General features: G+C 41.8%; 1 protein-coding gene across 2 annotated transcripts in view; it reads left to right on the top strand.

Moving 5' to 3' along the window:
* The window catches only part of abr (ABR activator of RhoGEF and GTPase), a 121,483-nt gene that overhangs the window by 13,515 nt on the left and 93,153 nt on the right, over positions 1–14,815 (top strand). Inside the window, exon 1 of one of the 2 annotated variants that reach the window (XM_063488675.1) lies at positions 7,859–8,222. The exons of the other annotated variant lie outside the window; for it this stretch is intronic. Within the exon in view, the coding sequence (XP_063344745.1) occupies positions 8,162–8,222 (61 nt within the window). The 5' untranslated portion in view covers positions 7,859–8,161. Of the gene's footprint in view, positions 1–7,858; positions 8,223–14,815 lie in introns of those variants that run through there. 2 annotated transcript variants of the gene reach the window in all.

The raw sequence follows: 14,815 nt of genomic DNA, 5'->3' as shown, positions 1-14,815 counted from the left end.
GTTTGTACATTCTCTCAGTTCATCTACTGTCTGAAATAAGCTCTTCATTTCACCCAGCTCACTTCACCCAGCCTTTAAGCCTGCGATCTTTTGATGGGCTGCCCCTCATAAAAGCGAAATATAACATGGGTGGGGCTGCTATGCTTACAGCATCACAGTTTACTGTGTGAAGCTGTGTGCCAGGCATGGCAGAGCACAGTTTTTGGCTCACAAGTTTTACTTGCACACATGTTGACCTCGCTGTTTAAAACTTGAACACGTTTGCAATCCTCCACCATATGAAACGCAAAACAAGAGCGTAATGAGTCCTCATTAATCCTAAAAACCTCAATGCCAGTGTGTATTCAGCTAATAATAATTGGTTTGTTTTATTTTTCAGTTTAAGCAGAAAGGTACAAAAATGTGTGGCAGGGCTCTCTGTTTCTCTGCCCATGCATTTATCAATAAACAAAACAAACTTATCAGGATGAATGGAGAGAGATCTGCTACTGTTGTACAAAGCAGCTTTCACTCTCTCTTTGGTTTCTTCTCATGTGTCTGTCTGTGTGTGTGGGGTGTACTCTATCCTGATGATACTGTTAACCTGACTCCGGGTGAGTGCAAACTAGATAACAAAGCTTTCTGAAGCTCAACCATCAAGCACACTCAGCTCTGCTGCACAGTATCAGTAGCTGTATTTATGCAGCTTTATGGAGCAGCAGACACCTAACATTTTGACTTTTTCCTTGATTTTTGAATCTCTCTTTGACAGAATGCAGTAGGTTGTTGTGAACCACTGATAACACCTCATAGCTTCCAAAAATGCTGGTTCACCGTTCAGTACCTGCCCTGGTTCTACAAAAAGTGCCCTGGAAGGTAAAAACCTGAATATCTCGGTATGCTGCATGAGACGTAATGCTAGATGGTTTTCCCACCAGTGGGAGGTGGTCCATTGGATGTGGACTAGATGGCTACAGCACCCTCGTGTGGACATCTTTAACAGCAGCAGTCTTTCTTTTATAAGGTTGTGATCTTAATGGTTTTGCTTTGTTTAATGATTCAAGTGAAAGTAATGCTGAATCTGTGCAGAGCTCATCAAGGCAATGTCTGCAGGTTATAATATGCTGAGATGTATCAAATTTTTAAGATTACCTTTAGTGTTTGAAAGAAACATGAATGAAGGAGGGTCTACATAAAGCCAGGAGTCTATGAATGCATACATAATGGTAGACCAATGCAAGAGGTCACTTTTGGTTAGATAATGCAAAACAAATCATAAAATTGATGATTTGTTTGTTTGTTTTGTTTTTTAACTTGTTTTACATCAAGTTTAAAGTGTAGGTTTTAAAAATTGTCCAATATGCAGTTTTATGTAACAATAAAATCAAATGTGTTTTAGAAATTGTATTTATAGTATTTATTTATGTATTTATGTCTGTGAGCTAGTGGCGAAAGACAGTATCCATTATCAGTATTACTGCATCCACTGTTAAAATCAACTGTTGTGTGAAAATAATGTTATGTTTGGGGCTGAATTGTTCTCACATTTCATTGGTTGACCAGGTTTACTTTTCAGAACATAAGCAAGCAGCACACAGTCTAGAATCACAGTACTTTTACTTTCCGTTCATTTATTCATTCATTCTTTCTTTCTCCTTCATTGGAAATGGTAAATCTCTGCTTTGTAGCTGAAAACAGTTATAAAAATCATCCCAACATCCCTTCTGAAGCTTAATCCTGGTGTACTACTAGGAGCCAGTCATATTTCTGACAGGTCCTGTGGCACTGGCTTTGTGCAGCAGTGCTCCTGTAATTCTGTCATATATCCAGGTATGATAGAAAACAATACACTAAGCCTTAGATTGGTATTCAGCTGATATTCTTTTTACTGTTGCGGAAACTTGTAGGTCGCAGCTTTTTAAGAGCTTGACTTATATTGACGGATATTTCAGTCTCTCTCGTTTTGATTTTGTCTGTTCTTCTGTTAACGTCCCCCCTGTGAGTCTTCAAGTTTTATGGGCAACACTAAATTGCAGGAGTGCCATCTTAAGATACTGTTATGAGCAGAGGTTTAAAGTGATGGGATTTTAAGTGGGTTTGTGCTCAAACCTGAGCTGTTGAAGATGTTCTCCTTTCCACTCATTACTGCTGCTCACAGACTCAGTCGTTTGTCTGACACAGAGTCTAATAACAAATACACGCCCAGCTATTTTCTCATCTTTTCATACAATATTTCCATCCAGTGTGCACAGTGAAGGTCTTTGTTTGGGTGTCTTAGCTTGTGTTGACCGACGCTAAACACTAGAGTGCAGTAGTTCTTAATTTAGATTTCTTTGCTGTTCTCTCTTTCCACGTTCTCGTGTGCTTTTAGTCTTTGTTACCGCTAACCCGATGGTGGCTTAGCAGTTTGTCGGCATAACTTAAGCAACAATTAGGTTTGTCAAGTACAAACAAACAGGCAAACTGTGTTACTGTGCAGCGTTGTGTTGTCACCTCACTGGGATGGTTTCACACATAAAATAAGCTCCCTGTGTATATGTGGGAAATAACCACTAATGATCTGCAAACCGCATAAATCCACATGTGTTTTTAGTGTGTGTGTGTGTGTGTGTGTGTGTGTGTGTGTGTGTTAGAGTGAGTGTGAGAGTGAAACAGAGAGCGCACTAGCGGCAGAGCATATTCATCCTATGCCAGCTGAATTCGCTTTGATCTATTGAGGTCAATGTGGAAATCAACTCAATCAAGCTGTGATTGGACAGACACCAGACAAACAGCATTTCCCTCGCACACACACATCTCTTTGTCCCTTTCTCTTCCTGTCTCCTTGACACAAACATGCCAAGGATTGTATTTAAGGAAGCTCTATCTTATCATAAGTCATATCATAAATGGGTTAACACAGTATACACACACAGACACACACACACACACACACAGACACACACAGACACACACACACACGTCACAGGGGTCTGCTAGACACTGTCGTTCCACATAATTGGATGGTGGAGGAGTTAAGGATGAGATCCAGGACAAATGAGGTGACAGTGGATCTCGCCTGCCAAAGCACATGCTGTGATGCGCGCACACACACACACACGCACACGTTCTGTTGCCTTTTTTTGTGTGTGTAGGCAAAAGCTTTGTGAATTGGATAGAAGGCTGTTAAGAGTTGGTGTTACTTTAATAACACACGTTCATAGAGCACAGAGGGCGCAGGGATGGAGTCAAAGAACTAAGTGTTGGATGAATGACTCTGACCATATTTCAGGACTGGTAAAAACCTTGAACTGCTGGACCGAGAAAAAAGCAGTGATTATGACAACGGCTGAGAGACAAATGACTTATTTTTGCACTTGATTTCACTTCAAAATAAAGCGACCAGCAGACAGTAACACATAATAAAACAATGATCTCAGACATTCTCATTTAATAGGCGCACATTCATCAGTGGTGCACTCCGGGCTTTTTAATAATGCATCGTCATTGCTCGTCCCTGCTGCCATCTCCCCCAACCCCCAAAACAAAGGGATGTGTGGGAAAAACACACATCTAGAGAAAATATCATCATCAGTCTCCAAGGAGCATGTTTGGACTTCCTTACAGTGTAGACGACTGTAGTGGAGTTTATTGATTGGCATCTATATCCATATATATCATAATAATTTAACGGTAATAAAATGCTGACATTATTGCAGTGAAATTCTAATATAATGTGTGTGTAGCAGTTAATCTTTGGATGTGAATCATTGTTGTTTCCACTTAGAGAGTCTCTGTGATTTGGAAGAAGAGTTCACTTTAATTCAGTGAATATTTTCGCTTTGATGTCACCAATTCCATCCGTGCTTATTGTCAAATTTTTTTTATATGTTTGTGAGGTGTGTTTCGCTCCAGTGCTTCATTAGACTTGTTTGAATTCACTTATTTGGAAACACAGCTGTCTGCTTCCTGCGTGCGCAGCCCCACTCATGTATGCACATCAACCAAGAATGCTGGAAGTGTGGGCGTCGGGGGGTTGTTGAACAATCAGGATGTTGAAGGGTTTAGACTCCCACCCTGGTCCTCGTCTTCTTCTTTTTTTAAAAAAATTGTTTTAATTTATTTTCATCAGCCAGTTCACGTTCCCGTGGTAAGCCAGTGGGGTTGAAGGAAAAGAGTAGCACCACACACACACAGACGCACACACATAGACGCTGCCACCTCCACCCAGTCACCCCCGCAGGCCTGTGGTCGGGGTCGAAGAGCAGAAAGGGGTGGATATGGTTGGGGTTGGTGGAGTGAGGTGGGGCAGGGGTATCTGGGTAGAAAAGGGGGGATAGAGGGGTGGGAGAGGAGTGGATAGTAGTTTGATTGGCTGGTGGGATGCTGTGCCGCCAAATTACGCACTCACACTCTTAATACACCACAGTTTGACCACAGCAACTTCCTCCTTCATGACAGGAAATCTTTGTTGAAATTTCAAGTGAAGTGCAGGAAACACAACAGTCACAAAATGGGGAATAAAATAAATGCATCATCGTGTCTTTTTATGGAAGCTGGGATTTATCAGGTTCTTGTTAGTTAGAACCTTGTTGTGAATACACACCGAACCAAGCAAAAGATAAAGGACAAATTTAAACGTGATTACAGCAGACCTTTTGAAATGATTAAGAAATTAATTGTGCAGTTGTATACTCGAAGGATATGCTGTGTGATGTTTTTAAGAGCTTTTAAATTTTTATAAAGCATCATAATTTTTGCTTTTTATCCACTTTGAGTTCCAGCTTTCTCTGATGTTTTGTAATAGCTGTCTATAAAGCTTACTTTCAGTTCAACCTGTTAAAAGCTGTCCCAAATGCATGTCCATTGATTTCTGCAGGGCCTAAATATACCTGTGAGTATCACACAGTACACATCCACATCCAGTGTCCTTTGTTCACATTAGCTCACAGTGGGATGACACACCTAATCAAAAGCAAAGATTGATATATATATATATATTTTTTTTAATATCCAGTTTTTTGTGTGGTCTACATTTCATGCTGTGCTGGCTACCGATGTGTGGTCTTTGTAACACACAAGCATGTAATTGTTTAAATAAAGTGTCCAATTAAGGGGAAACTCTGAGTAGATGTTTTCTGTGACACAAAGGTACATCGTGTCTCTCCAACACAATCCATGATCTGTCTTGAGGAAAAAAAAGTGTGTATCTCTGTGTGGATACACTAAAGAATATGAGTGCCTTACATCTAGATCTGGTCTAGCTACCACACACGCACACACATCGTAGAGGACTGCTGTTGAAAGTTAACCTTTATAGAGAACGACGCATTGCTGACGTGCTGAACTTTGAAGAGACTGAAATTGTGTGTGTTTGGGAGGTTTCAGAGACAGTTACTAATGGGTTTTTATTACACAGTTTGACTGTTTATTCATATTTTCTAAATGTAGCTTTGTGAATGTCTTCAGAACATGCAGTTTGGTGTAAATACAGTTTGTGTGTTTGAGCATGGCATGTGTGCTCTCTTTGTTTGGCTATCCCCGTTGAATGATAAGGTATTTGGAAAGAGGAGGTGGGCAGATTTGCTTTCAAAACCCTAAATTGTGTGTGTGTGTGTGTGTGTGTGTGTGTCTGTCTCTGTTGGCCCAGATTTAAGACAAAGGAGGTGTAAGGCTGTACAGTAGATCAATCTATATTTGATGAAGTGCCACTCACCAGCCCCGTGTTCTTCTCTGCCCGCTTGGCTTTCCCTTTACATAATCCCATGTGTTTTGTGCGTGTACGCCTTGAGTTTGTGTGTGGTTTTTGTCATGCCTGTGTGCTTTCCCACCATTACAATGACACATTTATATTCATTAATAACCCTGATGTACATTAACACATGCAGGCATACATTAAATGCCTTGAGACAGACACACACGCGCACACACATACACACACGACCAAGAGAGGCTCATGGGATGCCAGGTCGTTTAACTCGTGTACGTTCCCTCCAGCTGGCACATACACGTGCTGTAGACTAACAAAGAGCAGAGCTCGGGGCCAGGTGCTCTGCCTGCAGAGGTTGGGGGAAGAGGCAGGGAGCGGTTGTGGGGTTCCTCCTGTCAGCCTTTGTGTCCTAATTGAAGTTTTTTCTGCCTCTCAACCCTCCCATCTTTCCTTCCCCCATGCTGGTTAGAGGAGGATGAAGGGGGAGGAGATCTGAGGTTTGAGGGGAGCGTTTCATATCAGGCTTTGTTGTCGCTGGCACGATGCTCGTCTCCGATGATTGGCCTCCTATGTAGCACATGCCTTAATAAACTCACCGGGCGTTGGGCCTGATGAAGAGGAATAGTGCTGTGTGGCAATGCTGCCAGGTCTTTTTCTGGGAATAGGGAGCAACAGGAGACCTAATGTGCTAATGTGCCCATTAAAGCCTGCTAATTTCAAAAAAATCAATAAAGCACAGCATGAAATTTTTAATTGCATATTGAAAAATTAAGATTTCCTGGCTTTTGCGCTAGAGCCCAGCCACTATTGTGGAAAATGCCAACTTTTTTGGGGTTGTAATGCAATAAAATGCTATAATTTCTTTGTCACCGTCGTTTATTCTGAAACACTGGAGCAGGTAGTAGGGTGGAGTTAAGTGGTGTCTCACTTTACATTCCTTAACTAGTCTGATACAGTGGTGGGAAGTGAATAAACGTTGACCTCATCCTTTTAACTTCTCAAAATAACTTTGAACTATTTAGTCCCTATGCATCTGTTTCAGTCCTCAAAAATCCAGCTGTGACTGAGCTCCAGACATTTATTCTAAATATTCTTTAGCTATTTTTCCTGGTGATGCACACAGTAGACGGGCTCCATGGTTCTTCTATTGCCATCTATCATAGAGTCTGTATTCTATCGTCTTATACAGAGCATCAGTATGCAGGCACATTTTCACAGCACATACACACGCACGCACATGCACATGTGTGCGTTGCTTTCATGTTCTTCGTTGCCACGGGAACAGAACTAGCTTAAACCGTGACAAGTGAACCCGTCACACTCTCTCGGTTTCTCTCTCTCTCTCTCTCTGAACTAAATGACTGACTCTGTTTCACACAAAGTGTGAATTGTGCGTCCCAGCCGAGCGGCTGTGATCTTGAACTCATGTAGTGCAGCTACGACTAGTTTGCCTCATAAAACCACAGAAAGACCTTTCATACTTACCTTTGTTATTGCTATATTAACAAAACATAATCACACAGTGGATTTAACATTAAACTTTTATCAGGGGAAGGTAACCCAGTTTTGTTTTTTTTTCTGAAGGGTGGTTTCTCTTTGGCTGTATATGTTTCCTCTATATTTTAGAAAAAGCCTCAGTCTGAGCAGTTAGGATAATATTTAGGATGTTTTCTGAAGCCCTGACACAAAGATGTTTTTTGATCTTAGCATTTCATGCTGCAACATTGTTTTAATACTGACTTTCTTAGGCAGAGTTCTCTTAAAACTTGAGTAACATTTACCTACATTTAAAGAACAAGATAAAACAATTCAAGCTGCGATGTGCTCAGCAAAGTCAGAGTAAGCAAATTGTATCTACATGCAAGAAAATAAAAGCTGCTAACCTAATGCGCAAGGAGAGACGGAGATCGTGAAAGCAACTTTGGATTTTAGTGGGTTTAGTGGTTTCATTTATGAAGAGAGAAACTGAGATTTTGTCAGTTGATTCACATCTCACAAACCTCGCTGCTTCATTCATTAGGCACGGCTTCTACACGCTGCTTAGACACTGAGGGGGAGAGAGAGAGAGAGGGAGAGAGACAGCGACTGAGGCTGATGAGGCATTCACGCAGAATCAGGAGAGCGAGAGAGGAGGGGTGGGTGGGAGCGAGAGAGCAAGCCAAAGAGAGAGCGAGAGAGAATGAGTGCTTCTCCCTTTCCCTAGCAACGGTCGGCGGTGTCCGTCTCCAGCCTGTTGTTTTCTCTCTCACACACACAGACACACACCTCTCAGTCTTTCGCTCCTTCTTCAGCTCTCTTGCTTGTCAGCCTGTTGGACCCCGGGGTGCCTTCTGACATTTTTCCCAAATGGTTTTTCTTGCTTCTCTGAGCGAGATGAAGGCTGTGTTTCAAGGATAAGAGAAAAGAAGCGAGGCAACGCAAAAAGCAGCTGCAGAGAAGAACTGAAGACATAAGAAAGAGGGAGAGCGACTGAGACAGGGAGAGGAAAAGAGGATGGAGCCCCTCAGTGCTCGCGGCCTGCCCCGGCTCTCCTGGATCGACACCCTTTACAGCAGTACGTACCTCTCCTCCATCACTTTACTCCTCTCCACTCATCACTTCTCATTTATCTGTGCGCTTTACCTCTCCGTGTTTTGCCCCACACCCCCCTCTTCTCTATCTCATCCGCTGCCCGTTCGTGTTACAGCCCCAGCGATCTGCACACAGGGAACACTTTGCATTTTCCGGACTTCCAATTAGTGTACATTATTGTGGCTGTCTATAACAAGGCATTCAACCCAAGGCAACCACACACACACACACACACACTTTTTTTAGTGGCAACAACTCGTGCCCACTGCCGTCAGGCTTTCTGCTGGCCAGTAATCATAGAAGCATGGGAAAGCCCAGGGATTATATAGTGTGAGGCAGAGTGAGTCATGCTTACAACCTGGAGGTAGAACTTTATGTTCCATCCTATCGAGGACACAAGCTGTCTGATGCTGAATTTTTAAACCACTCCTTATTGTAGTCTTTATGCTGCGCTGTAGTCTCCCCCGTCGTACTGTACACTGCATGAGAGCAGCTGTCAGCTGTGTCTTTTCAGGTTACGATGTCGATTAATGAAACAACGGCCAAAACTGCTCCCATTAGTTTGTCACCTAAATTAATCTGACCTTGGATTGTTTTTTTTCTTTTTCTTTTTTTGGCGTTTGGATGATTTACATAGAAGTGAATATGAGCTATGTTTTTGCTTGTTGTAATTTAGAACAGAGGCTGTGTGAAGCTCTTTGCAACAGTACACACATCCATGCAGTCACAGCTGTTTGTGTGTTGTTGAGGTGTTGCGCGCGCGCGCGTGTGTGTGTTAGGTGTATTGGGTGCATGAAATAGCCTTTTGAGAATTGTCTTTTGCCACTTTTGTTACTATATCTTAATGTGCGGACATGGTATGAACAGACAAGACTGAGGGAGAACGGGTTGGGGGTGTGGTAAAGATACTGAAAAACAGAAAGGTGAAACGTGGTTTCTGTTCGATGCTGTTGATTAGATACTTAAGCGAGACCTTGCAGTAGTTAACTGACAGTGAAGGTATTTATGCATTAGTGATAATGTTGTTAATGTACTGCAATGTACATGTGGTTCTCTTTGGGTATCACACAAATGTAAGGTGTGGTAGTTTATTGTAAGGCTTTTGGGCTTCCTTTTAGCTTGATGTGATGTGGAAATGAGTAATACCAATGTAAATGCCAAGCTGTGGTGTAACAAGCAGACTACACATACTTTATATCATGTTGATCAGCTTTTTTTGTTTGTTTTTAGAGAAACTTTAAAGAGTTGTTAGATTATTTCAGAAAGACACGTTTTGCGATTTCCTGCCAAGAGCTCCAGAAGATGAATGCCACTCTTGTGTATGTATGCTAAAGCTGAGACCCAGTCTGTGGGTATATAGTCTCGTTATTTAACTCACTGGTTTTTGGGCTACTGTGTTGAAGTCTAGAGTTTAGCATTTTGACTGTTGCCTTTCTTTTCTTTTTTCTTTTTCCTTCTTAACTCTCCCTGCAGGGTAGAGCTATCAGCTAATGCAAGCTCAGTGTGGAAGGTGCATTTGTGGGTTGGGATGGCTAGTGAAAAGCTTAAAACAAATATTATTGCTCCCTTTTTTCCCAGTTGGATGCTACAGTGACCTGTATGATTTAGTAAAGTACTTATTTATGCCCTTCCTTATGCAGCGTCCCATTTTTTGGGCTAAGAACTAACACTAAGACCAGGCTTGTGACCTCCTGAGGCTGTGTGTATTTGTCTTTTTCTGTTTTTTTGTTGTTGTTTTTTTTCCCCCTGATGTCAAAAAGGATCATTTGTGTGTAAGTCAAACATGTTAACCACTACAGCATGGAGCCGAAAAACAAACATGTTTAAGTGTTACATATAAAATGCTGTAAGCCGTTTTTCTTGGACTTGTATATAGTTTGATTTGATTTGATTTGACCTTTGATTTGAACAATGTACGTACTAAAATCTAAACATGATGGCTATAAAGATTTGTCAAAGCAAACCTGTCTCCAAAGTGTGTTGATGGGGAATAAAGCAGGGACAGCACAGTATACTATACTATAGCTCTATACTATTTTAACGTTTGCTATTTTTGGTTAACAGAGTTCATCTGAATTTAACACCCGATGTGCTTTAACACATTTCAAATTCTGTATGAGGCTGCATGTGTACACTCGCAGACAGGTTATTACCATCACAAGAGCCTTGAAACAGGGCTTTATTATGATCTATTGTTAGTGAAAAGGGCACAATCCTCTTTTTTATGCACCTGTCATTTCATCATCCTTTTGATTTCCGCCTGCCCTTTATCCACCTCATACTCTTTGTGTGCCTGTGTGGCTGCTGAGCTGACCCTCTTTTCTGCTAAGGGAAGTGGGAATTCACCACTACTTTGAAATGTTTACAAAAATGGTTAGATACTTCCTTAATACCACTACACCACTTGGTTACAAAAAGTTGCAACACAAGTTGACAATAGCTCTATCTGTGTGACAAATACCTGGTTGTTAATGATGAAAGATGACCCAGTCCTGCCCTAAAACCATTAGTATTGAAGCTCCCTCTGTTGTCTGTCAGTGGATTACTAAGCACATGGCTCTAATTGCCCTTTCTCTTCAGCCTCTGAAACTGTGCTAATGACTGTGTTAAGCAGTGACCACACATCCTTAACTCTCGTAAGCGGAGTGGATGCTGGAAGCCACAGCTACGTTGTCCCCAGAGAGGCTGAAGTCTTTCTGTTCAGCTGCATGAGTGAACCACAGCTCACTGAGACAGCATTTTCCACAAGAATCTCTGTTTCACTGCATATTCTGCTAATAATTAAAGTCATAAAACACAAACCTAGATGTACGCAGACTAAGCAAGCTAAATGTAATAAAAGCTGCACAGAGAACGTTTGCGCACACATCAATGTAAGCACATGAACAGAATCACCAGCTCAGACTTCTCATCAGTCATCCATTTGTTCGGTCAGCAGTATAAGTGGTAGACTCCCAGACGGCTGTTTGTGTGTGTGTGTGTGTGTGTGTGTGTGTGTGTGTATTACTTCAACAAAACTCTCATTTTCCTCTCACCCTTTCCACCTCTGTACTTGTTTTTCCTCCTATCGTACTAATCTGCGCGGTTGATTAGGACCGTCTCAAATGTGCTCCTCACAGATTCTTATAATCACTTTGATGTAATCATCAGCAGAGTAAAATGGTTTTTCTTCTACCTCTGATCTGATTTTAGAAGCGTTTTGTTGCTGCTGCTGTGTCCATTTTCTGTCTTTAACCCCCCCTTTACTCCGTCACTTAGTCCACTACTGCAGATCACACTGGTGATCACTGGTTATTTCTTTGTTGCTTCAGTTGAAACTCTGTGCAATTGGAACACAGATGCTTAGGTGCTCATTTTTTTTCTGTGCTAGTTTGTCCCAGTTTTAGATCAGTCTATTCTTTCCAATATCAAATAGGACTGTTCTTCGATTAGCCACGTGGCCTAGCGGTTTCTTAAAAACCGTACCCTCAAACCTTGGTTACACAACTTATTCAGTGGACTTTCCAGATGCTTGTGACTAGAAGGGAAAAATGGAACCCAAAGAGACAGAGTGGACAGTAATGAACTTGAGTTTCACATGCAGCATGCATAGGCCAAAATCTTTTCATTAAGCTTGCTAATATTTGCACCAGCTGGTTAATTACACTACACTTGCACCGCTAATGCAAATGTAGATGTTTTAGAAACCTTAATTAAAAGTAATTGGGCCTACAATGTGTTTTTCACTGTTCTGTGTGCCAGGGCATTTTTAATTTGCAACAGTTTTTCCTCATTTTGTATACTGAAACAAATAAATCCAGTAGCGAATTCTTTTTTTTTTTTGTTCATTATTTAAACAGAAGTCATAGCCATATATGTCCTTAACTGCTTTTTCAGGGCTGGAGTTATCCCAGCTGCCATGAAGTGATAGGCAGGCACACCCTTATGTTGCCAGTCCATTTCAGGGCTAATAATCCACCAATCAATCCATATACCTTTTGCACACTTTTGACCTAACTTACTCTGGACGTGTCTCTGCATCAACAGCTGGCCAATTATAATTTCCCTCTTTTTGACTTTTACAGAAAACTCTGAACTGTAGTGTTACTATCTCCTCCACAGCCTGAGTGGCAGACGGTCTCTGACTTCTGCTTCACTGCCAGCCTGCACTGTAACCTTCAGAGTATTAGCTAGACTTGTCTCTGGCTCGCTTTGGTTCCACGTGCTGCTAAGGCAACATCAAAGGAAAGCCAGATTACGTAATGGCTAGAAAACGGGCATTTTGGCTTGGCAGAGCAGATGTGGCACGTGCACGGACATGCACATATGTCAAAAATGATTTTCATAATCCACAGTGAGGAAGGCTCAAATTTATGTGCAGCTCTGAAGGAGCATTAAAAATCTTTTCTCATTTTTGGTACATCCTGTCACTTCAGCCCCAGCAAACCTTATAAAAATATTACCGTGTGAGTCATGGTGGGCCATTTGGCTGTTTGTTGAGGGTTAAATGGGCTACACAGTCTCTCGTTTCTGCTGCCACTACTTGTGGATAGTAATATTAAATGACATGTTGCTGGTGATAGTAATCTGCTGCCTTTCCTGACTAATCATACACTGAGTCTCAGATGCTGAAGATTCCTCTCAAATAGGTTTCCACAGAAACATCGCACATAAAAGAGAATTATATTAGCTGACTCTAAAGTGTATGTTGTAGGCTCAGTTTCTTGAGAAAACAACAGACAGGTGACAGTTGTCTTCTTCTTTGCCGCTTCCTTTAGGGGTCACCACAGCGGATCTTCTGCCCGCAGCTCTAATAACTTTGCGTGAATGTTAGTATGCGGTTAACCTGCATATCCCATTTAATTACTCATTAAATGAAGTTGCAGGAGCACTGATCCAGATTATTCCAGCCTGCTTTAATACCTGTCTAACACCATAATTTGCAAAAACCCTGAATAAATAAAAGGTTTGATATCTTTTTACACATCTGTATCGGCCTAGAATTACCCAAACCTCACATCCCTGATCAAACAGGGTTTTCACAGACTGTCAGTCTTGTTGTCTGGTTTCCCTCTGCAGCATATAAACTGTAATGGATGGACTTCACTGCTGGCCAACAGCAGTCCCAGTTCTGTCTTTAAGTGTTTAACGTTAGCAGTTAGTTGGTTGTCACAGGGCTTGCTTCAGCAAATTGGGGCACAGCAAAGTAATTTTGGATGGCTTCCCAGTAGAATTTCATAGGAGAGGTTAATACAACAGGGGATGTCTCATTTATCACTCCCTACAAATCTATTTGGACCAAACTCCCCAGCTCTCTCGCTCTCAGTCTCACTCTGCTTGAATAGCCACTAGCTCTGTTCTCGATGCCAACAGCAACACATCCAAATCAATGGGATCTGGTAGTGTTTCCAAACATGTCAGCTATGGTGTGGCTGCAGAGAGAACACAACACAATACAAGCCAAGCGAGCCTCTTAAATCCCCAATTCACTGTGAGGATGACATTCATTCATTGTTGGTAAAAGGTTGGAGCCTGGGCTTTTCATTTTAATTGCGGAAATTCCTGAACAGATGCAAAGGTCACAAGTAGTGCAGCAACAGGTTCAAGAACCTGCAACAGGGTCGCCTTTGTTCCTTTGTGATATTTAAAATCAGACTGTACTCATAACTACATTTCAATAAATCTGCTGTGACTACAGTCAAAGGACATAAATACCTGATCAGACCATTATTAATAATTCAGATACTACTGTTTGGTACTACTGCTCCTAGCACACTGATATGCACTCATTCTGTGTGCATTAAAAGTGGAGGCAGAGAAGTGGTTTTGCTTGGTAGGAGTGGAGCCGTGTTGTGTAATTTCATCTGTGCTTCATGTGAAGTCTTGCATTGTGTTGATAAATGGATGAGTCTGTGCTGTAGCTATAGAAACGCATTTAGAGCTGTTCTCTCACATGCACACACAGACACACACACACATGCACACTTACAGTAGGGAAGAAAGAATCTGAGTCAGCCTAAAAGCACTGTTGTTATGTAATGCAGTCATCTCTACTGCCTCTTCAGTACACCGCTACTCTGCTTTGTGTTCAAACATCTTCCTCCCATTGGGTGTCCTCAAGAGTGCGCCTTTATGTAATGGGCATCATGTTAGCTTCTCCATAACAGTTGCACAATGTTCCACCCTGGTTTGGGTGTCTGAATACAAGATCCTGGAAACATTAATGGGGAAAGAACAGTTTCACCGTTTATCTAGCAGACATTTATAATCTCCTTGTCAGGATCCACTTTAGAGGACATGATGTATAATGTGGATGCTGTTCTCAGTTCTAAAAGAGAGATGAATTACCTTTGATATATACGATTGGAGTGAATGTGAAGAAGTGGTTAAACCTTAAAATATGGATACGGTTAAAACCTCATCCTTTTAGGTGAGTCCAGTTGGAAGGAGCAAAGGGGGGAAATCTGTCACCGTGTCATAACGCTAGCTGCTCGCTCACTCACTGGCAACCCAGCTGGTGTTTCCACTGTAACCGTGGCCGCCTGGGTTCATTCAGTGACAACCTTGTGAATAATATATGAAGCTTTTTGCTCTGCG

Source organism: Pelmatolapia mariae, linkage group LG10_11 (genome assembly GCF_036321145.2).
Source record: "Pelmatolapia mariae isolate MD_Pm_ZW linkage group LG10_11, Pm_UMD_F_2, whole genome shotgun sequence".
NCBI classification, from domain to species: Eukaryota; Metazoa; Chordata; class Actinopteri; order Cichliformes; family Cichlidae; genus Pelmatolapia; species Pelmatolapia mariae.
Note: the sequence above shows the minus strand (reverse complement) of the source record. Positions and strands in the feature narration are given on the sequence as shown.